This window comes from Equus quagga, chromosome 5, assembly GCF_021613505.1.
Source record: "Equus quagga isolate Etosha38 chromosome 5, UCLA_HA_Equagga_1.0, whole genome shotgun sequence".
In the NCBI taxonomy this organism is placed as follows: Eukaryota; Metazoa; Chordata; class Mammalia; order Perissodactyla; family Equidae; genus Equus; species Equus quagga.
Genome location: NC_060271.1, coordinates 36,405,464 through 36,430,836, shown reverse-complemented (window position 1 = coordinate 36,430,836; position 25,373 = coordinate 36,405,464). Strand labels below are relative to the sequence as shown.

Genomic DNA, 25,373 nt, shown 5'->3' with positions numbered 1-25,373 from the left:
TGATTTTACATCCTACCCTTGTCTGTGCTCTGGAGATCACTTCCCTCTGTGGGGTAGAAACAGTTCTATGCTGGGGGCTTTTGTGCCTCTCTCTGCCCCTCCGACTTCAGTGACTTTGTAAGTAACCTGCCCTTGGCCACAGTGCGAGCGTTTATACCGTGGAAATCGGCCAATGCTACAAACGACGACTCTGTTTATTGTTTTACTGATTGTCTAGACTGAGAAAGTGATGGAGGAGAGGCTAATAACACAGACTAATCTTAAACTGTGTTGTTGCTATAGCCGGTACCTTGTGATAAGCACGAAAGGTCGAGGAAGTGTCCTTCCTGTGTCATCTGACTCTGCAGAAAGGTTGCTCACATCACTGTTGGAGGCGTGAAGTTTGACATCTTCGTTACTTCACTTTCATCTCGTTCTTGACGAACAAAAATATCCGTCAACACCTACATCACGTATCAGATTTAGTGATGGTAGATTTACTGGGGGAAAGAATTAGCAGACGGCTGCAACTCCATTTGTGGAATTGTGGCTGAATGGCAACCACAGGTTGGCTGCAGTTACAACAGAGGCATTCTGGGAGAACCAGTGGGCTGTATGGAATTTACAACAGATTTTATAAGAAAGAGCAATATATTGTATTATTACTTATATAATGTGTGCTATATATGCATCGCCCCCTCCACACACACACAGCTGGCAGTTAAACTTTTGCCAGTGCACCACTGCCTGGACTCTCCGGGGTCAGGAGGTCAGGGTGTGAGAAGGAAGCCACAGAAGGGACAGCCAGGGAGGGAAGAGGAGAGCAGGGAGAGGCTCGTGTCCCAGAGGCCAAGCGGGAAAGTGTTTCAAGGAGGGCGGCTGATCATCTGGGACAAACGCCTTTGAAAGCCCACCAAGAGACGAAGAAGAGAAAGGCCTTTTGGATTTGGCAACTGAGTGGTTTCGATGGCGCCGAGGGGAGGACGGCCAGAGGTGGTTTACAGAGTTGGCGGGAAGAAAGGAAGGGCAGCAAGGACACACAGCTCCTGCGGCGTTTTCCTATAAAGGGAGCTGAAGGAAAGCGGGGTGGGGCCGAGGGAGGATGAATCTTTAGGACGGGGGGTACAGTACGGAGTCTCTGGTGCTTGGTGATAGAGAGCAAGATGGCACAAGGCTGGGCGACGCTCTCGAGCAGGGAAAGTGCACCAGGGAGGACTGGGACCGCTCATTGTCCCAGGAGGGCCGGTGTGGACTCAGGCTCCGAGTGGGCGGCCTGGCAGATGAAGCGGTGGGGAGAGGGACGTTATCAACTCTGAGTGGGGGGGCAGGTGACGGAGATTTCTGGAGAGAGGAGAAGGTTTGGAATGGTTTTCTAGGACTGTGAAGGAGGAAAAAGCCCCCAGAAATGCTGTAAGACTGCCGGGCGGTGTCAAGGGTCACTGGAGGTCAGCAGTCAAGAATCTAAACGGGGCAGGGCCAGCTTCGTGGGCGCAGATGTCGAGCGGGGGGGATGGGGGTGTTCACTGTGGCTGGAGCTCTCTTAGGCAGTGTGGTGGAGGGAAAGAAGCACAAAGGAGTTCAGAGCCCAGGGACCTCGATGTGGGATTATGGAGCCTGAGCCGGGCGAAGGGGAGAGAAAACAGGAAGGGGTGAGGGCTGGCGAGAAGGGGTAGACAGGGCTCGGCCCTCAGTGGGTGCAGGTCCCAGCGGGGTGAAGGCTTGGTGGAGCGGGTGTGCTAGAAGGAGGGAGCTGGCAGGTTGGAGGTGGCATCAGAGCGGGTGCTAATAGGGGAGTGTGTAGTGGGTGCAGTTCCTGATAATGACAGTCTAGGGTCTGCCCAGGGGAGAGGGTGGCTGAGCCAGGGTGGAGGATGGGGTCACTGGAAAAGAGGAGGTCAAAGGACTGAGGGGCCAGGGTGCCAGCGCATCACTCACGTGGCTATTGAAATAAAAAACGGTGACAGCAACGCTGGAGACAGTGGCAGGAGCTGGCACCCTCAAGGAGTGAGGACAGAGTGACAATGATCTGGAAGTGACAGTAAGGAACAAGCAGGACCTGTGCCCCACTCTGGGCCCAGCGGTCGTGGAGAATGAGGGAGAAACCTGCCGTTGAGAAGGCTGCAGGGGAGACCCTGCCCACCGCCAGGAGCAGGTTTCTGCCACAGGGCCAAGGTCACGGAAGCTCTCCAAGATGTGGTTGAGGCCGCCGAGCAGATGGTGGTGCGTGAGGCTGACCAGGAGTTGAGGAGGGTGGGAGACAGGGTCAGATTAGAGGACACGAGCCCAGGAGACTCGGGTTCCTGTGGTCCCTGATTCAACAACGATGAGAGCGTGTGAGATGGGGATTCCTGAAGGTGTCGTGCCTCACAGGGAGGATGAGGCCGCGAGTGTGGGCTGGGGGAGGCGGGTCTCGGCAGCCGCCTGCGGGGCTTGGGGGCCCTTTCCAACCCAGCCTCATCTGTGAAATGAGGGGGATAATCCCTGCCTTGAGGGACTGTGGTGAGCATCAGAGAGCCAGGCGCTGAGTGGGACTTGGGGTCATCATAACTATGACCGTTGTCACCATCATCAATGGAGGTGATTGTTTGATGGGGACAGAGTGACCGAGGTGGGGGTTAGCAAATGGTGTCTGGTTTCTCCGGAAGCTGTAACATTTGGGTGGGTTCTCAGGGGCCCAGGAAAAGATGGAGGCAGGAGGATATATCAAAGGCCCCCTCTGGCCTTGGCATCTTTGTGGTCAGGTGGGCGTTTGTAAGTGGACTGGACCTTGAGCGGTGGCCTTGAGGTCGATGGCTCTGCCCTGGGGGATGGCAGTGGAGAGCCCTGACATGCAGGTGAGAGAGGTCACGTAGTTCCTTCGTCTGAGCCTCCTCTAGGCTGTGAGCTCCACGTGGCCAAGGGCCTCCTGGAACCCTGGGGCCCAGCCCCGTGCCCAACACAGAGTCCAGGGGACGAAGAAGGTCAGGATGGACCCCGGGGGCCCTGTTGACTCAGGCCCGGGGCCCCTGTAGCCTGAGTTTGCAGAGCATTGCTCGCAGCCCATGCCCGGGAGGCCGGCCCCTGCTGCTATGGCTGCAAGCAGCTGATGGTGTGAGGGGGGTGTGGAAGCCCAGAGGACAAGTGCCCCCAGCTGGGGCCTGGGGACTGAGGGCTTCCCAGCCCTCCTTCCTGGGGCATCAGATGGATGGGGAGCATTTGCACTGGCTACTGGCAGGAGTCAGGTTCTGTATCTCCACTGGGTACAGTTGGACCTGAATCCCCCCCAGAGCAGGGAAACGGGATCCACTCATTCACTCAGCAAGTGTTTGTGAGCACCCACTACGTGCTGGACACGGTCATAGGTGCTGGGATACGGCACTGAGCAAAACAGACGAAACTCGTTGCCCTTGAGGAGCTGACCTTCTAAGAGAGATGGACGGCAACCGCATGAGCAAGCATCAGAGCAGGGGAGCAGGGAGAGGGAGAGTGAGAGAGAAGGCAGGGGCAAGGGGCAGCGTTAAATGGAGGAGGGTTGGGGGTGCTCCTTGAGAAGGTGACATTTCAGCAGAGCCCTGAAGAGGCTAAAGGAATGAGCCTTGTGAATGTCTGGGGAAGAGCATTCTCTGCAGAGGAAACAGCCAGTGCAAAGGCCCTGAGGCAGGACAGACTGGCAGCTTCATGGAATAGCAGGAAGGTCGTTGTGGCTGCAGCAGAGTGGGCGAGGGGGAGTGCAGTGGGGAGGAGGAGGAGGTTGGAGACGTGGCAAGGGTAGATCAGGAGGGACCTTAGACGCCATTGTGGGGACTTTGCTTTTTACTGAGTGTGATGGAAACCACCGCTTTTGAGCAAAGGAACAACACAATCTGACTTAATCGTGCTGTGTGCAAAACAGACTGGAGGGGGTACGGGTGGGCCTAGGGAGACCAGTGAGGAGGCTGCCCAGCAATCTAGGGGGCGAGGATGGCTATGCAGGCAGCGAGAGGGGGTCAGCCAAGGGGATTTGCTGTTGGGGTGGAGAATTTGGAAGTATCTGAGGGGCAGCGTTGGGGCGGGGTGGGGGTGTCCAGAGGTTTGCGTCCCTGCTCTCTGCAGCCTGGGGCACTGTTGCAGTCGGGCGGCAGGGTGTGGGAAACGCTGTGGCTGGGCCCCAACCCCCGCTCCCTTTCGTCTGTCTCGTGTCCCGGGTTCTGTGTGAGTCTGCGGAGAGGACTCTGCCACTAAAACCCCGCTCGACAGCCACAGCTCTGCTCCAACCCCTCATGTTACAGATGGGGAGTCTGAGGCCAGGGGACGGCGTGCCCAGGGCGGGTCACACAGAGGTCAGTGGAGAGCTGGGACAGAGCCCAGGCTGCCCGGTGCCCAGCCAGACTGGTCTCCTGGCCAGGGGCACTGCCCCCGCTGCTCCCCAATCCTGCTGTTGGGGTGCTGTTTGTGGTGCCTGGCAGCCCCGGCCCGCGACCCCACTGTGGTCTCTCTCCTGAGCCCCAGGATCCTTTCCTCTCTCCTTTCTCTGCCAGGGATGTGCCCAAGGGCGCAGAGACCTTCGGGGTGTCTGAGAGCTCCGGGGTGAGGGTCTTCGTGGTGTACGACCCAGAGCAGGTGACAGTGCCCACAGGCCAGGCCCGCTGGCCCCTGGACGCCAGCGTGGGTGTGACTGTCTCTGTGGACACAGCCAGTAAGGACTTAAATGATCTCAAGGTAAGAGGCCACTTCCCCACAGTAAGGGGCTGCATGTCCCCACCCCTCCACCACCCAAGGTAAGAGCCCCCCAAAGTTTTACCCCCATTCATGTATCATCCCCACTCAACCAAACTCCACAAAGCTTTTGACACCTGTATCCACACAACACGTCCTGACACAACTCCACAGACGCCCAACACACAAACCCACCCCATGCCGGAAGGTCACGTGTGCACACGTGAATGAACGCTCCCGTGAAACACAGCCTGCCTGCTCGGCCCCCAGACTCACGAGCACCCACATGGATCCCTGTTCTCAGCCTACAGAGACCCCACAAAGCAAGCCCCCCGCTCTCGCGTACACGGGACTCCATAGCAACACCCTGTGCGCACACACACACACACACACACACACACACACGCAGACACGCAGACGCACACATTCCCGGACGTGTATGTCTTTCATACCAAAGGAGGGGGAGGCCTTCTCTCTCACGGATGACGCCCTCCTCACTGGTCCCCGGGGTCCCCCCGCCCATGGTGACCCACTGATTCGTGGACGCGGCGCTTTCTCCTCTGACAGGGAAGAGGCAAGGATTGTGCAGCCTTGAGAGCAGGGCCCTGGGGTTCAAATCCTGCCGTGGGCCCCAATCCTACCTCATCGGTGTACAGCTCTGCGCCTGCAGGCAGGGCCCAGAGGGGCCTCCTTATGAAGGGGCCCTGTCCACCGGGGCCATCCTGGGGGCTTCCTGAGATGGCCTGGGTAGAGCACGTGGCGTGGGTCCTGGACCACAGGGAAAGCTCCACGACCATTGGCTGTTATCGCGGGGGAGGGGGTCCTTGTTCCCATTTTACAGACGAAGAAACAGAGGCCCAGAGAAGTCGAGTAACTTGCCTTGTCGATGGCGACAGCTGCCCCTTCCCTTTCTCTCTGACATCCCAGCGGATTCCTAAGGATCCCGCTGCTCCTCTGGGATCTGCCCCACCCCGCCCGGCCTTCCGCGCTCCTCAGCCCAGCCCTGGGGGCCAGGGAGGCGCCACGGCCTCTCCCGCTGGAGGGGGCGGCCCCGCATCCAAGCTGGGAGCCCGGAAGTCCTGGGCCTTCAGCAGCGGAGAACTGGGGTCCTCCCGCTGCCCCAGCCTCTGAGCAGGGCTGTTGGGAGGAGGGCGCACACCCACGCCCCCTGCCACCGCCGTCTCTGAAGGGGCGGCCGTGCTGGCTTAGGGCTGACCATGTCCCCACAGGTGAAGGTCTCCTACTTCGGGCAGCACGGGGGCGACGCCCTGGGCCACGGCGTGCTCTATCTCACCGGCGTCGGTAAGTGCCGCCTCCCTGGCTCTCCGCGTATCTTCTCCCCCCTCCGCGGTGGCCGTTTGAGGGTCTTAGGGGGGCCCCTGAGCGCAGGGCCCGTGGCCAGCTTCCCCCACCGCTAAGGAACTTGGCTTCCTCAGCGAGCTCCCATCCACTCCAGAACCTCAGGAACGGGGACCCCGCAATACTCAGGGCGACAAGAATCTGGAAACGTGCTGCCCCTGGGTCGACAGCTAGACCCACGACAGGGCTCCTTCCTCTGGAGTCCCGAGTACCGCACCCACGGGAACTCCAGGATTGTCACTCAACCTTGGAGGGCCACGTACCCCTTCAGCCCTGGGCAGCCGGTTCCGAGAACTGTGGAACCAGCACCCAGAACCTCGGGCCGAAACCCCAGCCACCAGGGTCAGGGCCACCAAGAGCTAGCCGTTCAGCTCGCGTAGGTGAGCAAGGAATTCAAGAGCCGAAGACCTGGGTCCCGGCACACCCAGAACACAGGGGGCTGCTGGGGCCGCCCGGGCACTGGGTTTGGTCCCCAGAATGGGGCTGTCTGCTTCTCATGCCCCACTGGACGTGGTGGGTGTGGAGATGCGACTGGGCGAGCCCCTGGCAGCCCCCTCCGTCCGTTTTCAGACATCTCCCTCGACGTCGACACGGGCCGCACGGGCAAGGTGAAGCGGGGCCAAGGAGACAAGGTGAGACTCTCCTCGCTACACCAGGTGGCAGGGTTGACAGGCAGCCTGGGGATGGTCCTGGGATGGTCCTCCAGAAGGGTGACTCATTCCTAGGCTCTGTGGCATCCAACAGTGTGCAGAACCCATCTGGGGACAGCCAAATTGGCACCAGTGGGCGTCAGCTTACACTGTGTGAGCAATGTGCTGTGTGACTCCTGTAAAACAGGCACCCTCTCTGAGTCTCTCTTTTGCCACCTTGGAATTGGGATTGGTTCTTTTGCTTGATGTCTTTTCTATTTCCTGGGTGTACTTGGGCTCCCAAACATGGTTGATGCTTCCCAAAAGTTTGTTGAGTGACTAAATGAGGGCTGGAAGAAGACAAGTTTTCTGTAGAAGAGGCCTGCTGGACAGTCCCAGTTAGACCCTGAAGAATGAGGAGGAGACTGGGGTGGGCTCAAGGCATTACTGCACAGGAAGTATCTGGAACCGTCCTGGGAGGGTAGAAGGTATGGTTTGCAGGGAAAGACCCCAGAGAGGAAGCCTGCATCACAAGGCTTTGAGGACAAGATAGGGCAGGGCTGCCATGGATGGCTGTGCAGGTTGTTTACAGCACAAGTTTGCTTGGCTAAGGTGGTGAGTCAGGGCTATGATATAAATCATGTCGTAGGCCTTGGTGCAGAGCACCATTTACCTAGAGGGGTGGATGAGAGTGCCAGATAGGCTGGCAGTGGCCCTGGGCAGTCCCCCAGCCCTGAGTCTGAATCCCAGCTACGTGACTTGGGGCTCACTTCCCAGAGCCTTTCTTCCCTCTTCCGTGAAATGGGGAAAGAGAGCCCTGCCTCGCAGGGTCTGGTGAGGACAAAGTAGGGGTGCGGCAGGGAGAGCTGCAATCAAGCAGGCAGAGCTCCAGCCGTCTCTCCCACCTTAGCTCGGACCTCGTGGCGGGGCCTGCAGGACTGTGGGTGGCCATCAGAGGCATCTGTGGGCCAGGCCCTAGGAGAGGGCTGGGTCTGCAGCCCCACCAAGGTCAGGGCAAGGCAGCCTCTGACCCCCAGGCAGGGCCGAAGCTCAGCAGGCTGGTGAAGGCCATTTCTGAGTATGGTGACATCACCCTTCTTCTTCCAGGGTGTTGGCTGGGCGGGGCCACTCTATATGGTTGCACAGGTTGTTCACTGCACAAGACTGAGGTAGCTATGGGTCTAGAGGCCTGGAGCTCCGGTCCCAAAATCTATGATCCCTCTTTAAATCTTTAGACAAACCCAGAATACAAAAGTCTCCAAGTTAACAAAGCAGCCAGCCATAGCCACATTCAGAAACCCTTCCCAGAGCCCCCTGGCTCCCACTGACCCCAAGACCTCTTGTTTGCCACAGAAAACCTGGCGCTGGGGCCCTGAGGGCTATGGGGCTGTCCTGCTGGTGAACTGTGACCGGGATAGTCTCAGGTCCCAGGGGCTGGACCTCGCCGACAGGCAGCTGACATCGCTGGACGGTGAGTGATGGAAGGGTGTGTGGGGTTGTCTAGGGTGCTGGCGGGGGGCGGTAAAAATGTTGGGGGGGTGGGGGGAGCCTGTTGACGAGGTGGACGGAGGATTGTTTCAAGGCTGCCACTCTCTCTAGACCTGCAGGACATGTCCCCAATGGTGCTGAGCTGTGACGGCCCTGACAAGCTCTTCAACAGCCACAAGCTGGTCCTGAACGTGCCATTTTCTGATTCCAAAAGACTGCGGGTCTTCTGTGCGAGGGGTGAGTGGCCTGGTGGGGCCTCTTCCCTTCCTGCTCCATCCTCTGCTTCCCAAACTCTTTCTTTCTTCTCTTATCCATGTCTCTCCTTTCTTTCCGTCATCTCTTCGTAACTGTCACTACAGCTGGCAACGGGCCACTCCGTCAGTACACAGCACGTCACCCGAGAAGGAGGCTCGAAAACGAGTCCCAATTTACAGAGGGGAAACTGGGGCTCAGATGCATGAATTCATTGTCTCAAGGTCACAAAACCCACTGGGGGCGGAGCAGGCATTCAAGCCCAGGTTTCTCGAGTGCCAACCCCCTTGTCTTTCCACTGCCCACCTCGCCCCCCACTCTCTGGCCTGTCTGCGTGGAATGAGCTCTTGACGCGGGCTGAGCACCGTCCAGGCTGGGTGAGGCGGGTGCAGGAACTAGCAGTGCTGAGGTCCAGGGCTGCTCTCAGAAGCCGGCTGCTCCGCCAGAGAATCAATCAAAGTCTGCGACTTGAGAAAATATACCCGTCCTTAACCCCCAGGTGCCCTTTCTCATTTTCATAAACAGCGAGAGGCTCTCCTTCGTCTTTCTTCTTCCTCCTCACCTCCCTCTGTTCAAACTCACCCAGAACTTGTCATTCTGGCTAAATGAGCCTGGCAGGAGCCGGAATGTTCCTTCCCGGGCACCAGAGGTTTGCAGAAGTTTGGGCAGAGGCCCAGCTCACACTTTCTGTGACGCCAGAACACAAGCAAAGTCTCAGTGAGTGAACTGAAGACCGTCCCTGCTGTGACTGTGCCTGTGCTGGGCTGCCATTTCCCAGACAACCGTCAGGGACGGGAGAAGAGGGCCGGGCAGAGTTGCTACGAGCCAGGTGGTTTTTAAAATAAATTGGGGTGAGAGCCAGCCCTCACGGCCCCGCGGTTAAAGTTCGAGGTGCTCTGCTTCAGCCGCCTGGGGTTTGGCTCCCGGTCGTGGAACCGTACCACCCGTCTGTCGGTAGCCGTGCTATGGTGGCGGCTCACACAGAAGAGCTAGAAGGACCTACAGCTATGTGCTGGGTCTTTGGGGAGGAAAAGAAAGAAAGATTGGCAACAGATGTTAGCTCAGGGCGAATCTTTCCCAGCAAAAAAAAAAAAAAAAAGTTATAAATAACTAAAATAAATGGGAGTGAAATTCACATAATATAAAATCAGCCATTTTAAAGTGAACAATTCAGGGGCATTGAGAATATTCTCAATGGTGTGCAACTATCACCTGTATCTAGTTCCAAGACATTTTCATCCTCCCACAAATATGACCCGTACATGTTGTCAGTTACTCCTGTTTCCCCCACTCCCAGCCCCAAGCAACTGCTAATCTGCTTTCTGACCCCATGGATTGACCTATTTCGGACATTTCACATAAATGCAATCATACTATACGTGGCCTTTGGTATCTGGCTTCTTTCTCTTCGCATAATGTTTTCAAGGTTCATCCATGTTGTAGCACATATCAAAACTTTATTGCTTTTTATGGATGAATAATATTCCGTTATATGGATATACTACATTTTGTTTATCCTTCATCTGTTCATGGATATTTGGGTTGTTTTTACCTTTTTGCCAGCTGCTTTTATCACCTGACCTGGTCTAAAGTTTACACTGACCTCATAAGGAATGTATGTTAGCCCATTTTACAGATGAGGAACTGAGGCTCAGAGAGGTTGAGTCATTGAGCCAAGGTCACACAGCTTGCACGTGGCAGAGCTGGAGAGGAGCTCACGTGGATCTGACACGAAGGTGGCTCTGCCCCTGGATTCCTGGCCTCGGGTTTCCTGTCCTCCTGTCCTCACAGCCCCACGCCCTTGTCTGAGCGCTGGGCCCTGACTCCGGTTCCCCCTAGGTGGGAATTCCCTCTCAGACTACAAGCAAGTGCTGGGGCCCCAGCGTTTGTCCTACGAGGTCAGGCGGCAGCCGGGGGAGCGGAAGGTCAGCTTCTACGTGGAGGGGCTCACCTTCCCCGACGCAGACTTCTTGGGGCTGGTCTCCCTCAGCATCAGCCTGGTGGACACGGGGGTATGTAAAGTGTTGGGGGCTGGGATGAAGGCGGAGGGTTTGGGGGACTAGTCTGGAGGCTCCCGGGCTGGGCAGGCTTGGGGGGGCATCTTGAGGCCTGATGGGGCTCCCTGCAGGGCCCACTGAGTCCTCATTTTCCCCCCAGACCCTGCCGGAGGTGCCCCTCTTCACAGACACCGTGGCCTTCCGCATGGCCCCCTGGATCATGACCCCTAACACCCAGCCGCCCCTGGAGCTGTACGTGTGCAGGTGAGGCCTCCCCGCTCCCGAAGCTCTCCCGCCACCTCTGGACTCGGAGAGACAGGAGGAGGATGCTGTGTCTGGGGCTGGCCCTCACTCAGATGAGATGGATTCATCAAGGCCTCCCACCAGCACAAGCTGGGTACAGGACAGCGGCAGGCTGCTTGGGCCTGTCAGCCCCACCTGCCCCAAGCAGCTAAGGCCCTAGCTGAGGTCACAGCTCCAGGGCCATGGCCCCTGCGCAGCCTGATTGAGTCTGGGCGTGCGGCCAGGCTCTGTGCAGACTGCTGGCGGCTGCAGGAGGCCAGCCCCGCCCTGAGTGGACATGCTCCTGGGCGTGCAGAGCATGTGGGACCCAGCCTCCAGGAGCCGCTGGGTCCCAGCCCAGCCCAGGTCCCTGGCCTGTCTGTCATCTCTCAGAATCCTTGTCAGGCCCCTTGATGGCCGAGTGAGCCTTGACTGACAAGGCCACTCCAGGCCCCTGGATCAGAGGTCAGACCACGGTTGACTTAGAACATGAGCCCAAGCCTGGGAAGGGTGGCCAGACAGGTTCACTCTGCTCCCCTGGGTGCAGGTGCCTGCAGGTGTTCAGAAGGGACTTCTTCCTTCCCATTTGCTCACTACTCCCCACCCCCCCACCCCTGACCCTGACTCCTCTGCTTAGGCCAGATGTGTGGGACAGGAGGACATGGGGCGACCTGCCCCCTCGCTACTGCCTTAACCAGTGAGGTTCAGTCCACAGGCCCCCTCCTCCCAGGCTGCCCGGGCTGGCCCCTCACCTGGGATCTACCCCGCGATGTGATCTGGGGACATTATCCGTCTCTGTCATTAGCCAGTGGGCCTCTCTAGGGCAGGGACTCTGTTTGAACCCCTGGACTCAGGGGCCACATAGGGCCCAGCACAGACTGGCTCAAGGCCGCCCCAGCCAGGCGCCTGCCACCCGGCCCTGAGGCCAAGGCCACAGTCAGAGGCCATTGTTAAGCTCCTTCTCCCTGTGTTTTGCAGTGTGAGAGACTCTCATGGCTCAAATGAGAAATTTCTGGAAGACATGTCTGACCTGGGGTTGAAAGCCAACTGCAGGCTGATCATCTGCCCTTGGATTGAAAATCGAAATGACCGCTGGATCCAGGTGGGTGCAGGAGCAGACCCTGGGAGAGCGGGGGCAGCCGGGAGGGCTGTGTCGCGGGCCTTCAGCCTGGCTTTGGGGAAGGGGGCCTGGGTCTCCCGAGAGCTGCCAGGCCAGCCTGGGTGCCAGGGCTCAGGGTGGGGGGCATGCAGCTCAGGGGAGCGCTTCCCCGCTGCCTGCATCACCCCAGTCCTGCTTCCCTCCAGATGCTCTGGTCCCAGAGTCCTCTCCCGGCTGGGGTCCCAGGAGGACTCACCTCCCCCTCCCCCTTGCCCGCTGCCCCCCGTCCCTCCCAGGTCTTGGGGAGGGTCTGCTGCCCCAGGCCGGGAGGGCGTCCCCCGATCTGAAAACCACACGCAGAGGAGGTCACTGTGGTCTTTCCTCCCCCATCCCAGGACGAGATGGAGTTCGGCTATATCGAGGCCCCTCACAAATCCTTCCCAGTGGTCTTTGACTCCCCCCGAAACAGAGGCCTGAAGGATTTCCCCTATAAGAGGATCCTGGTATGTGGCAAGGGGCAGAGTAGGGGACCCTCGGGTGGCTCCTCCCAGAGGGCCCCCCAGTGAGTCTTGCCTGCTGGTCTTGGTCCTTTGGGGGGGCAAAAGGACAGAGGCAGTGGGACCCAGCAAACTGGGGAGTCAGTGGGAGGTGTGGCAGAATATGTAAATGACATGCAAATTGCATGCAAAGTGCCCCCCCCCCTTCTAGGAAGGGCAGGCTGGCAAAGTCTCCCCGGGGCCCTTCTCCCCCAGCGGGGACTCAACAGAAGGGTCAGTCTTGGGGAGACCAAACTGCCTTTTGGGGGGAACGCACTCTTCCTGAGCCCTCATGGCTCTCGCTTTTATGAGCTGGGGCCTCTCTTCAGGTAATGAATGTTGTCTGAACACCTACTGTGTGCCAGGCACGACGCTGCCTCCTGTGCACAGGAGGGCAGCAAGAGCAGCTCCAGCGACCGTGTGCTGACCTCCAGGCACGCCCCCGTGACGTTCCACGGTTACTCAGTTAATCCACGTGGCCCTTTATGGATAAGTGCTAATGCTATTCCTTCTTCACTGAGGCTCAGAGAGGTTAAGTAACTTGCCCAAGGTCATGCAGCTAGTTATTGGTGGCACCAAGATGCAAAACCAGAGGGGCTGCCTCCACAGCCCCCGTGCTCAACCACCAGGCAAAACCGCCTTTCGAGGTGGGCCTGGGTCCAGAAGCCCACCGCCCCTGCCTCCTTATGGGCCCCCACTCTCCTACCGCCCAGACAACGCCAGTGTCCGGGTAGAGGCTGTGATGGGGAAGTCCTGGAACGTGTGGGTGCCTGAGCAGGGGCATTCGCCCCAGCCTGGAGCGGTCAGGAAGGAGTCCCAGCAGAGCTGACCATGAGCCCTGCTGGACGGGTCTGCATCAGCCAGGTCCTGACCCCGAGCCCTGGGCTCGCCCCGGCTGCACCACTTTTCAGATTTCCGCTCTCATCGTCATCATGTCCTCCCTTCCGATTTTTTTTTTAATTGATATGATTGACATATAACACATTAGTTTCAAGGGTATAACATAATGATTGGATATAGGTACGTCCTGTGAAATGACCACCACCCTAAGTCTAATTAACATCCATCACTGCACGTGGTTACTACTTTTTTCTCTTGTAATGAGAACCTTTAAGACCTCTCTCTCAGCGACTTTCAAACACACAATACGGCATTAACTGTGGTCGCCATGCTGTACATCATGTCCCCTGGACTTACTTATCTCGTAACCAGAAGTTTATATTTTTGTCCACCTTTTCGCTGGCCCCCCACCCCCTACCCCTGGCAACCACCCATCTGTTCTCTGTGTCTACGAATTTGGTTTTTAAAAAAATTTATACTCCACATTTAAGTGATATTTCTCTTCCTCTGACTTATTTCACTTAGCAGCTTCGCCAGCACCCCACAGGTTTTAAGGTGCTATATTTTTCTTACCTCTCACTTCAAAATGTTGTCTAATTTCCACTTGGAGTTTTTCTGCGACCTGTGGGTTCTTTAGACGTGTGTTGCCTGAGTTCCCAACATCTGGGGATTTTCTAGTCGTCGTTCTGTTACTGGCGTGGACTTTAATTGGACAGTGCTCAGAGAACAGGGAGATTTGGGAAAGCGGATAAAGTGTGTTTTTCAGGAAGCAGGGGTTCCCTGGCCTCGACCCCCTGCCCCCAAAGCTGTCCCCGCCCGTCCTAACTGACCCCTCCTTCGGGGGGCTCTTGCTGGTCCTCCTCCAGGGTCCCGACTTTGGATACATCACCCGAGAGATCCTGCTGGCTGGCGCCTCCGGCCTTGACTCCTTTGGCAACCTGGACGTCAGCCCGCCGGTGACAGTGGGCGGCAAGGAGTACCCCCTGGGCCGGGTCCTCATCGGCAGCAGCTTCCCCAAGTGAGAGGCCAGGGCGGAGGGTGGCAGAGGACACGGGACCAACCGCAGTGTCCACCTTCCGACTAGCTCACCACAAACACAGTTCTCCAGTCTGACAAGTGGTCTTAGCTTCCTCGACGGAAGCCTAGAATCAGAGACTCAGAGCCCTAGAATCTGAGCTTCGAAAGGCCACAGAATATTAGGAGAAAACCCACAAGTAGTGGCCCATGGCCCCTTGCCCACCTCGTATTTTATGAGCTTCATAGTCACCAGCATTTTATATATATGTGTGTGCATATACATATAGAGAGATAGATATGTACACATATCTCCGGAGGTCTCATGTAAAAAGCCAGATTTCTTGTTCTTTGAAAAATCGGAAGAGCTGGGGAGGGGGTATGCCACCTGGTGAAGAGGTAGGAGATGGATCTTTGACCTCTCCGCAGATAGCTGCTGTCCTAGCAACAGTCTGAAAGGGCCCAGAGGTCACCACGTGGCTGCCGGTGAGCCAGTGGCTGGCCAGGATACCGGGTGACAGAGGTGACTCAGTGGGCCCCACCCTGGACAGCTGTCACTGGGCAGGAAACCAGGTATTTAGGGGCAAGTGTGCAGACACGTGACAGCACCTGCTAAACCCGGCTGGATGGGCCCCCACCCCGCCTCCAGGCAACGGAAGAATGGGGTGTGCAGCCCAGGGATGCTGGCGGGCCCCCGGCTTCCCGCGAGGAGATGATGTCTGCCACTGGCTGCCTTCTCATTTGTGCGGGGTTGGCATGGAGCCCAGGTGTGCCCCAGTTTGTCCCCCACTCCCTGGCTGACTACCTGGTCTTAGGCCCAGAGCAGCCAGGCAGCCCTGGGAAGGCCACCCAGCCTCAAGTGGTGACCCTGGCGTCCTCAGGGCTCTGGGTCAGGTGAGGTGAGGTGAGGTTTCCTGGCACCAGCCCCAGGTGCACAGCCGGGTGCCCAGGGCTGAGGTTGGCCAGGGCCAGAGGAGAGCGCTCACCTTGCTGTGGACTCATGTGCAGACACTGCTCTGGGGCTGGATTCTGCCTGCAGCCCTGGAGGGCAGAAGGACCTTGGGGCCTCTGGATAGTTATTCTGTGGGGAGGGACCCCGGAGCCCAGGCTTCGAATCAGACGGACGTGGGTTCAAGTCCTGGCTCCGCCACTTACCAGCCATGTGATTTTGGGTCCATCACTTTATCAGGGCTTACCACAGTGCCTGGCACAGCCTTTACAAATGTTTATTGCGTGCCTACTAAGTGCCAGACGCTGTTGAAGGCACCAGGGATGTGTCAGTGGACAAAACAGATACATTGTTACCTGAACAAATTATTTTATACTCCATGCCTCAGTCTTCTTGTCTGTAAAATGGGCCCATGAAGAATCCCCATCTTGGCTGTGTAATCACCAGTACTGGGGATGAAGAACCCATGTTAGCCACCTTCTGAGCGCTTGGGTGTGGGTCGCTGGTCCCCCACGCTGAGTCTGCTTTGAAGCAGGTTGGAACTCACTGGACAAAAGTTATTGATCACCCACTATGCGCCACGAACAGAACGCTTCCCCCGGGTTACCTCCTTTATTCTCACCACGGCCCTGTGGGGTTGGGACTATTATCATCCCTTTCAACAGATAAGGAAGCTGAGGCTCAAAAAAGCGAAGTGAATGCACCTATTCATGCTTTCATTTAGCGATTCAGTAAAGATTTACTGAGACTTCCCGTACGCCAGGACTGGAGCCCAGTGCTGGCGATAAAAGATACGTTCTGGAAGCTCCCAGATTCAGAGCAAGGACCCGGGATGGGAAGGAGTGGGGTCGCCAGTGCAGCTGTGCCCCACTCCACTGGCCCTTGTGTTGAAACAGGAGCAAGGCCCTTGGTGGACAGACGGAGTCCTGAGGCTCAGAGAGGGGCGGCTGCTGCTTAGACCTCACAGCTAGTTAGTGGTATCGTCAGAATCCAGGTCTCCTCCCTGGGCCCCAAACTCAAATTTAACACCAGGCACTGTCCTGTGTTCCTGTCTTGGCTTCTGATCTCAGCAGTGAACAAAACAGACAACCTACATACATTCTAGCAGGGAGAAACAGACAATAAGCAAACAGTAAATAAGTAAGTAATATAGCATTTTAGATAAAGGAAGCTTCAGTGAGAAGCTTACATTTCAACAAAGCCCTAAAGGAAATGAGGGGGTTAAAGATGTGGTTTTGGGGGAGGAAAATGTGCAAAGGAGTGGAAACAGCCAGTGCAAAGGTCCTGAGGCAGGAGTGTGCTGGAGACATTAGACAAATAGCATGGAGGCTGGTGTGGCTGGAGCACAGTGAGCACGGAGGGGCGTCAGAGGGGCGTCGGGGAGGACGACATCAGAGAGCTTGGCAGAGCAGAGTTGACCTAGGTCAACTCATGACCTGGACCTATTCTTTGTAGGTATATCATAGAGTTCTCATGGGGATTAAACACGATACTTAGTGTGGGGAGCCTCAGGCAGGCACACAGGTGCTCAACAAATGCCACATCCATTCTCTTCTGTCTTGGGTTCTCCACGCTCCGCTTCCCACATTTAAAATGATCTTTGAGCAATTCTGCCTCCTGGTGGCGACGCTGATTTGACTGAGAGACCAGGCCTGCTGCCGCCAGGGCTGGAGTCGCCTGGTCCACGCCCCGCCTCCAGGTGGACAGACTCCGCCCCTTCTCAGCCTCACACGTTTCCGATTCCTGCCACTTTCTGTTCACGAACAGTTTCTCAAGTCCAGCTCTTCTCCACCATCTCACCATTTTTAAAGTCTTTAAAAATTGCCAGCACTACATTCAAACAACAGAAATACAAGAAAAATATTTTCCATGATCCCATCCCCAAAATCGAATCAGTGTTGTCATGTGTCACCGCTTGCTGAGTCTCCCTTCTAGTCCTCGTCTGTGACATATTTGAGTCATACAGACCACAGACATTACACAGCTCTTCAAAAGCATCACTAACCTTCATGAAAATCTTTTGAGCGTCTATTCTGCCAGAGGTGCTGGAGACACAGCAGTGAGCTCACGTTCTAGAGGGATGCAAGGCAATCAGCAAGATATCAAATATGCCAGAGAGAACCAAATGCTGTAGAGACAAATAAAGCTGGGAGGAGGATTGTTGCCATTTTCAGAGGCCTGATACAGAAAGAAGGTGACATTTGAGTCAAACCTGGCAAAGCGAGAGAGTGAACCATGGGGTAGGGAGAGTAGGCAACAATTCCTGGTAGAGAAGAGCAGTGCAAAGGCCCTGGGGCAGGAATGTGCCTGGTATGTTCAAGGGACAGCGAGGAGGCTCCAGTTCCCTTGGGCAAGTGGAATGCTCTCCTCTTGGGGGAGGGGCAGGCGAGAACTTCCTGGCCTTGGGGAGGATGCTTTGGGGTGGGGGAGGGACGAACTCTCCGGGATGATGGTCGAGATGGACAGTGAGTTCCTGGGAGCACCTGGGGGCTGGGGACAGGAAATGGGGACAAAAGAGGACCCATTCAGAAGGTTGTCATGAGGCCTGGAGAGGGGGTGGCATGCTCAGGAAGGGCCTGCGGGGAACAGCACACAGTAAGCTTGAGGTGACAGCCCGCTCTCTCCCTCCTGCCAGGTCTGGTGGGAGGCGAATGGCCAAGGTGGTGCGGGACTTCCTGCAGGCCCAGCAGGTGCAGGCGCCCGTGGAGCTCTACTCCGACTGGCTCTCCGTGGGCCACGTGGACGAGTTTCTGAGCTTTGTGCCCACCTCCGACCAGAAGGTACGTCCCCTCTCCTCCTGCCTGAGCCACCTCTGCCCCTCCCCGACCTGATGGGATGGGACAAGGCAAAGCCACCTGGAACCAGTTCACCACCTGTGTCCATCCACAGTGAGCTTGGAGTCAGGGCACCCTTAGGGACAGGCGGTGTGAATTGGGGGGCCTTCCTGGAGGAGGTCAGAGTTCAGGTTAGGAAGACTCTCATTTGTTTACAACTCATACACTCGTTCTCACGCTTACTGGATGTTTGCACTGATCCAAACCCCTGGCCCCAGACCCGAGCATGACCCTGGTAATAACTGGTAACGTCGACTGAGCACCTATTGTGTGTACACTTTTAATTCATCTAATCCTCCAACAACCCCATAAGGTGGGTACTGTTATCCTTGCCCCCATTTTACAGATGAGGAAACTGAGGCTCAGAAGGGCGATTAACTCACCCAGGGTCAAGTAGCCTGCAGGTGATAGGGGAAGCTTCACACCCAGACAGCGGGCTCTGGACCAGCCTGTTGACCACACGGCTTGACCCCCTGACAGTGGTGGCCGGGGAGGGCTGGGCCCCCAGGGAGCAAGCTGCCTGGGAGGGGAGGCCGAGTTCCCGGTGGACGATGTGGGCAAGGAACTCCAGGCAGGGGGAACAGCACGGACAAGGCCTGGAGGTGTGAACCAGCTCCCAGGACCGGGGGAATTACAGCCTGCTGTTTGTGGCTGGTGGGTGGGACTGAGGGAAAGAGGGGGGTCCCATGCACCCTCTGGCCTCCAGACTCAGGCCTCTCCTGAGTTTGGAGTCTCTTGCCTCCAGGGGAACCTGCCCACTGAGCCATTCTCCCCACTCTGTGCCAGGGCTTCCGGCTGCTCCTGGCGAGCCCCAGCGCTTGCCTCAAACTGTTCCAAGAGAAGAAAGAGCAGGGCTACGGGGAGGCGGCCCAGTTTGATGGTGAGTGCCAATGACCCGGTCACCGGTCACCCCTTGGGGACACTGCCGCCTCGTTGCCTGCCCCGGGCACTGTCGATGCCTCTCACGGCAGGCCCTTTGTCTGCGGGTCTCTCAGCTCAGAGTCCGACATCACTAATTTTCCCGACATGTTCCATGCGAGCAAAGGAGTACAGCTCTCCCCTTGTTGGGCCAGGGATCGGAGCCGGGAGCCAAGAGCATTGCCCCAGGCACAGGCAGGGTGAGCCCCTGTGCACAGTGGGCGGTTCCTGGCCCCATCCCAGGAAAGGAGGGGAACAGGAAGCCATGAGCACTCCGGCATGGCATGCCTCTCTGTGCCAGCCCTTTCCTGTCCCCGGCTTTGGCTCTCCCGCCCCCTGCCCTCTTCACAGAGGAGGAAGCAGGCCCAGAGAGGAGAAGTGGTGGCCCAGGGCTGTGCAGCAGGGCGTGGCAGGGCCAGGGGCTCAAGAGCGAGGGCGAGAAGCCAGGCTTGGCGGTCAGGGCCCCTCTGTGGACCCTCCTCCGGGAATTGAGAGACCCTCCAAGGGCCTGGTGGCCCCCTGAGCACCTCCCCCCTCCCCAGCCACAGGCCTGAGTGCTCCCACCTGAGGAGTGGAGCATTGGCAGGCAGGTGGCATAGCCTTTGGCCCGGATAGGCCTGGGTTCAAATCCTGTCTTGTCTCTTGAAGGCTGTGAGGTCAGGGGTGTGTTCTGAACCTCTCAGCGCCCGGGTTTCCTCTTCTCTGACTTGGGGGTGATAGTTAACCCCACCTAGCATTATTTTAAAGGTTAATAATAAATTCAGTAGAAAGCCCACAGCATGGCGGCCGTTCAGTAATAGCTTTACTGTGATTATTAGGCCCTGGGCCCAGGAGTCCCTTCCCAAGGAGTCAGCAATCCACTACCTGGATTTACTTGCAGCCAGAGTCTGGTCCCATCCCCTCTGGCTTTCCCCACCCCAGCTTTGGAAGCTGGCACTGAGGTGGGAGGGAAATCCTGGCCAGGATTATGCAGCCCCAGGTGGCCCCGGCAGAACTCCCTGAGGCCCCTGTACTGTCGTCTTCCTCCTGCAGGGTTAGAGCACCAGGTGAAGAGAAGCATTAATGAGATGCTGGCAGACAGACGCCTCCAGAAGGACAGTCTCCACATCCAGGTGAGGGGCGGGACTGCTGCCTGCTCTCAGGAGTCCCCCACCCTCCAGAGGGAAGCAGCTCCAGGAGTTGCTGGGGTGGAGGTGAGGGGTTCAGCCCTGGGCCTCTGACCTGTGGGTGGGTGGGGCCTCCGGCTGTGGGAACCCAGAGTCTGACGGAAGAGACACAGCCCTGCCAGTCTGATAAGGGAGGTCCTGTCCTGCTCTGGGTAAAGGACTGGTTTCCGTGCAAGCAAAACTGAGTTCTCACCTGAGAAGTCTGATGAGATAAAAGAGGTGCGGTGGATGAACAGGACCTGTGGGGGTGAGGGCTGGGGCGGGTGGGAGTCAAGGAGGCCTGGGAGGTAGAAGGGGGTCTCAGGACCGGGCAGGCTGATGTGCGGTGCAGGGCCTGGCGCAGAGTCCGTGCTCGGTGCACAGGAGGCTCTTGGCTGAGCCCCAGCGGCGCTGGCACCTTCTCCTAAGGTGCCAAGATGGGCAGGAGCAAAGCCATGCTGTGGCTGGGACAGTGTGGTGTAGTCACAAGGACATCTAGAACCAGAAACCGCTTGGGTCCAAACCCCAGCTCCACCACTTCCTAGCTCTGTGCCTTTGGGCACCTCACTTGAGCCTCAGTTTCCCCATCTGGGCGTAGCAATGGCACAAAGCTTTTGTGAGCACCGAAGGAGCTAAAGGGGGCCGTGTGCAGGGCCGGGCACAGAGCAGGCACTCAGCGAGTGTAAGATCCTGCCTGGATCCCTGGCTGCCTCTCCTCCCCCCCCAGAAATGCATTGACTGGAACCGGGAGGTGCTGAAGCGGGAGCTGGGCCTGACGGAGCGGGACATCATCGACATCCCCCAGCTCTTCTCCCTGAAGGACTCCTACGCAGAAGCCTTCTTCCCCGACATGGTGAGCGCTGTCCCTGGGGACTGGCAGGGTCCTGGTGAGGGGAGAGCTGGGTGTCCAGAGGAGAAGCACTCCCTGTCCGAGGGCAGACAGGCCCAGAGGCGGGCGGGGGGCGGGGGGGGGGGCCGCCGACCTTGAGGTGTGTGTTTGTTTGCTTTTTGCACAGATTTAGGACATCTCCAGCAGTGGTTCTCCACTGGGGCGACCTTGCCCCCAGGGCATTTTGGATTGCCACAACAAGGGGGGAGCTGCTGGCATCCAGTGGGTAGAGGCCAGGGATGCTGCTAGACATCCTGCAGGGCACAGGACAGCCCCCACGACTAAGGGTTTCTTTTTTTTCCAAATGGAAAAAGGAAGCGTGGTTTGGTTCTAAATGTTTCGGGCTTCCGTTTCTGGGCCTCAGTGGCGCGCTCTGCTCCCCAGCGGGGCTCCTGAGTCGGGCAGGTGGGGCAGGTGGCAGCTGTCTCCCTGGCTGTCATTAACTCAGGCACCTGACAGGCAGCTGAGCAGAGTGTGATCTCACGGCTGGGCCCTGGGAGGGGCCTGAGCGATGCTATGGGTCCTGGTCATGGTGCCCATGAACCCCTTGGGAAAGGAAGCCAGTCTCCAGCAATCGCATGGCTAGTGGCCACTGTGTCGGACAGTGGAGCTCTGAGGGGTGACCTGGCTCTGGTTCTGGCTGAGGGTGGGGGAAGGCCTGGGCCTGAGCCCATGACCTTGGTCAGCCGTCCTGGGGCTGTGGCCTTGGCCCGAAGCCTCCTCCTCAACACACACACCTCTGTGGGAGTCTCCCAGCTTCGGCCCAGGCCCTGCTAGAGGACCCCGGTATGACCTAACTGGAAGGGCCATTAGGGAACTCTCAGTTAACCCCCTTGTTTGTCAGATAGGGAAACGGAGGCCCTCAGAGGCCAGGGGCTGACTTGCCTGAGGCCCCCCAGCGGGTGAGTGGGCCGGCCTCCAGTCTCCTGAGTCCTTATGCAGGAGGAAGCAGACCTGGGCTGGCGACAGTCCTGAATCCAGCTTCTGGCTCCTCTCGCTGCCCTTTGACTCTCTGCACGCCCTTTTGCTGCCCTCGCAGGTTCTGGCCCATCAGTGGGTGACTAGGGAGCTCAGGGCTGAGGCCGTGGGACTGACCTCTGGGAGCCTCCAGCTTCACGTTGGCCCCAGCTGGGATGGCCCTGCAGGGCAGCCTTGAGGGCATGGAGTGTGTGAGGACAGAGAGTCGAGGGCAGCCCACGTCACACTGAGATGACCAGCACCACCCTCCAGGCAGCGGGTCTGGGCGCCCAGGGCAGCTCCTCTTGCCGTCAGTCTGGGGCTGGGGTTTCCCCTAAGAAACCTCCACCCCCTGCATGGGGGATGTCCCTTGCCCAGCATTAGGCCCCCAGCCAGGGAAGCAGAGGTGCCACCAGACAAACCCAGGTGCCCCCCAAAGGGCTCCCAGCCCCAACTCCTCAGCCCCCCCAGGCAGCCACAGTGCTACACTCTGGCAGAGAATAAAGAGCATGGGTTCTGGCATGAATCGGACCCAGATCAAATTTTAGTCTCCCCCTCCTCTGGCTGTGTGGCCTTCATCATGTTTCTTAACCCATCCAAGCCCAGGCCTCAGAGGGAGGCTGTGAGGTTTAGCGATGATATATCTGGCACGTAGAAAATGCTCAATAAATGGTAACGATTATCAGGTCTTCCAGGGACAGTTGAGCAAGCTGTATACTGCACAAGTGCACCACACCTCCGAGGACATTCACATGGTGGACCTTGTGGATGGGTATACTTGTACACATTTCTGGCAGGTGATGGTAGAATCTCACTCTAATGAAATTGTTATCATGTGACAATTTCCTAATAGATGGAAGAGTGTTGGAGGAAGGGGTGAGTTTAATTCGTATAAACTTACCACGTATGTTGCTCACTGGCAACCCTACCTGGCACTCATCCTCACTTCCAATCATGGATCTATTTCTTCTCTGCTTCCGTAGAACCTCCTTCTTGAGTGAGCCCAGCCCCGGCAGCCCAGGGATGCTAGCAAGGATGGGACAGGCCCTGGGGATGGGTCCACCGGAGCCCGAACCCAGAAGGGGTCTCCATCTATGGAACATCCCCAGCCAACTGGGCTCCCCTTGCCCTCTCTCTGCAGGTCAACATGGTGGTCTTGGGCCAGCACCTGGGCATCCCCAAGCCCTTCGGGCCCGTCATCCACGGCCGCTGCTGCCTGGAGGAGAAGGTGCGGTCCCTGCTGGAGCCGCTGGGCCTCCACTGCACCTTCATCGACGACTACTTATCCTACCACAAGCTTCTCGGGGAGGTCCACTGCGGCACCAACGTGCGCCGGCAGCCCTTCGCCTTCAAGTGGTGGAACACGGTGCCCTGAGCTTGCTCCCCACCCACCCTCCTCTCTGCCCACCTGCCAGGGAGCCCCACCCAGGGCAGGGCGAGGAACCTCCACTTGGCCTCCATCCTCTTGGAGGGGCCTCGGGCACTGCTTCCCAAGTGCCTGCAGACCCACTGGCCACCGTGGGCGCCGGGAGACCGGGATGGACACCGCACAGCCTCACCCCCGGAGCGAGGCCTCGCCTGCCCAGCCCGAGAAGGACCGCCCTCATTCTTTCCTCTCCTCTCCCCGTCCACAACGCCCAGAGGTTCTGGAAAAGACCCACATGGCCGGCGTGGCCTTGGCAGGTGCCCCGCTTTAAATGGCTCTTCCTCCGCTCTGACACCCCACGTCTGCACCAGGAACGGGGCCCAGAGAGCCTGGACTCTGGCGTGAGGGCCCTGGGTCTAGGCCACCAGTGGCTCTTATAGGACCAGAAAGGGGGACATGAGGCACGTCTTTCTCCACCAGCCACCTCCTCCTGCGGGGGTGGGGGTGGGGGGGGCCCAGGCTGTGACCTCCTAGCAGCCCTCTGCCGTATTGACATAGGCAAATAGGACAGGAAAACCCAGCGTCTGGGGGCCTGTTTTAAAAAGAAAAGGCAACAAAACCCCATTTAATACGAGACTCTGTCCTCAGAAGGTGCTTGTTACCTGTTTGGGAAGCCTTTAATTACGAGCGCTGGCTGCTTCCAGCTTCAAAACACTGAGAGGCCGAAACGCAGCCTGAGGAGCGCAGACAGAGGGCCCGGCAAGAGGAGAGGAGGCCAGGATGGCCCAGGAGGCCGAGGCAGGATGATAAAACCTGGGGCCTGGCCGCTGCGTCCTCGGCTCCCGGGCTCTGGGTTTGGGACTCCGAAATTGAAGGGGGCCGGCTGTTCCAGGGTGTTCCTGTCCCAGGGGGCGGGGGCCATTAGGTTATCTCTGAAGGTGGGGCTTAATTTCCTTTAATAGTCTTTAATTAGTCCCCTTCACCCTGCAGGCAGTGGGAGGGGAGGGCTCCCTGGTCCGAGACCCTGCGGGTAGCTTGGGCTCCACCCATGAGTAAACCCCGTGGCAGGCCTGTCCCCTCCCACAGAAGGGAAGAGGAAGCCTCCACAGGGGTTAATAGCCGGCCGGTGAGGTCACCCAGACGGAGCACAGGCAGGCGCCTGGCCAGTGCGGGGTGAGCATGGGCACGTGAGAGCAGCCTGCCCCTGCCCCATGGCCTGCGGGCTGTCTCAGGGCTCGGAGCCGCTGGGCCTCTGCCCTCTGGGTTTTCAGGGGCCCCTGGTGAGACCCAGCTGAGCCAGCTGCTCTTAGACTCTTAGCCACAAACACTCACCAAACCAAGGCTCACCTGGAAACCCAACACCAAAACTGATGAAACCGGAACGGCTCCGGTTGAAGGCGCGGGGGCCGCGTCCCTGGATCCTCCCGTTCCAGAAGGCTCTGTGGAACCCCACTCACAAGCCCCTGGTCCAGCCTGTGCACTTTCTGCTCATCCAAGGGTGTGCAGCCAGGGTGGGCGGGACCCCCCAGGGAAAGGGCTGGGGGAGGTGCGGGGGGAGGAGCTGAGAGAGCGGAAGGGTGGGGACCCAGCCGTCCAGAGTGGCACTGAGGCGGGGAAGCCCAGGAATTGCTGCTGAGGCTGTTGGGGAGCCCTGATGTCCCCCGTGAGAATGTTACAGGTGACTGGTCACCTCCTCTCTGATTAATAAAAACGTTGATGTGCCTTTCTTCAAGGGCAGCCTCCTTAGCTTCTGTGGGTTGGGCTGTGGGCAGGAGGGGTGGGAAGTGATGGGCGCAGGCCCTGCTTCCAGTTCCACCCCCAATCCCACCAGCTCCTTGGCTCAACCTCTGCTGGCCATGGGCAGCCCCTACCTGGCTGGGAGAGCCTCCAGGCCGGGCAGCAGGCCAATTCAGCAGGACAGTTGGCACTTGCTCGTTGCCCTGAAGCTGACTGCCCTGCTGAGATGGGTATCGGGAGGGGCGGGTCCTCCTCTGCATCTCTTCTCCTTCCCTGGACTATCTCCTCCATCTCTCAGGGCAGAGGCAGGCTGGGTCCTGTCGGTGGAGGTGGGAGGTTCCCGGCAGGGCTAGTGCCCAGGGCCACAGGCCATGACGGTTCTCTTTCATTCCTGCCTCTAAAGCTGCTAAGTTCCCCAGCCCCCGTGGT

General features: G+C 58.2%; 1 protein-coding gene across 2 annotated transcripts in view; it reads left to right on the top strand.

The window, feature by feature from the left end:
• PADI1 (peptidyl arginine deiminase 1) overlaps nucleotides 1-24,924 on the top strand; it is a 34,388-nt gene extending 9,464 nt beyond the window's left edge. Inside the window, exons 2-16 of one of the 2 annotated variants that reach the window (XM_046661524.1) lie at nucleotides 4,476-4,656; nucleotides 5,883-5,955; nucleotides 6,583-6,644; nucleotides 7,995-8,112; nucleotides 8,241-8,366; nucleotides 10,221-10,393; nucleotides 10,539-10,642; nucleotides 11,639-11,762; nucleotides 12,155-12,262; nucleotides 14,002-14,153; nucleotides 17,734-17,878; nucleotides 18,719-18,812; nucleotides 19,883-19,962; nucleotides 20,723-20,848; nucleotides 22,983-24,924. In XM_046661524.1, coding sequence (XP_046517480.1) covers nucleotides 4,476-4,656; nucleotides 5,883-5,955; nucleotides 6,583-6,644; nucleotides 7,995-8,112; nucleotides 8,241-8,366; nucleotides 10,221-10,393; nucleotides 10,539-10,642; nucleotides 11,639-11,762; nucleotides 12,155-12,262; nucleotides 14,002-14,153; nucleotides 17,734-17,878; nucleotides 18,719-18,812; nucleotides 19,883-19,962; nucleotides 20,723-20,848; nucleotides 22,983-23,216 — 1,900 coding nt within the window. In that variant the 3' untranslated portion in view covers nucleotides 23,217-24,924. Of the gene's footprint in view, nucleotides 1-4,475; nucleotides 4,657-5,882; nucleotides 5,956-6,582; nucleotides 6,645-7,994; nucleotides 8,113-8,240; nucleotides 8,367-10,220; nucleotides 10,394-10,538; nucleotides 10,643-11,638; nucleotides 11,763-12,154; nucleotides 12,263-14,001; nucleotides 14,154-17,733; nucleotides 17,879-18,677; nucleotides 18,813-19,882; nucleotides 19,963-20,722; nucleotides 20,849-22,982 lie in introns of those variants that run through there. The other variant, XR_006888643.1, reaches the window with a different exon arrangement.
• Nucleotides 24,925-25,373: the final 449 nt, after the last annotated feature.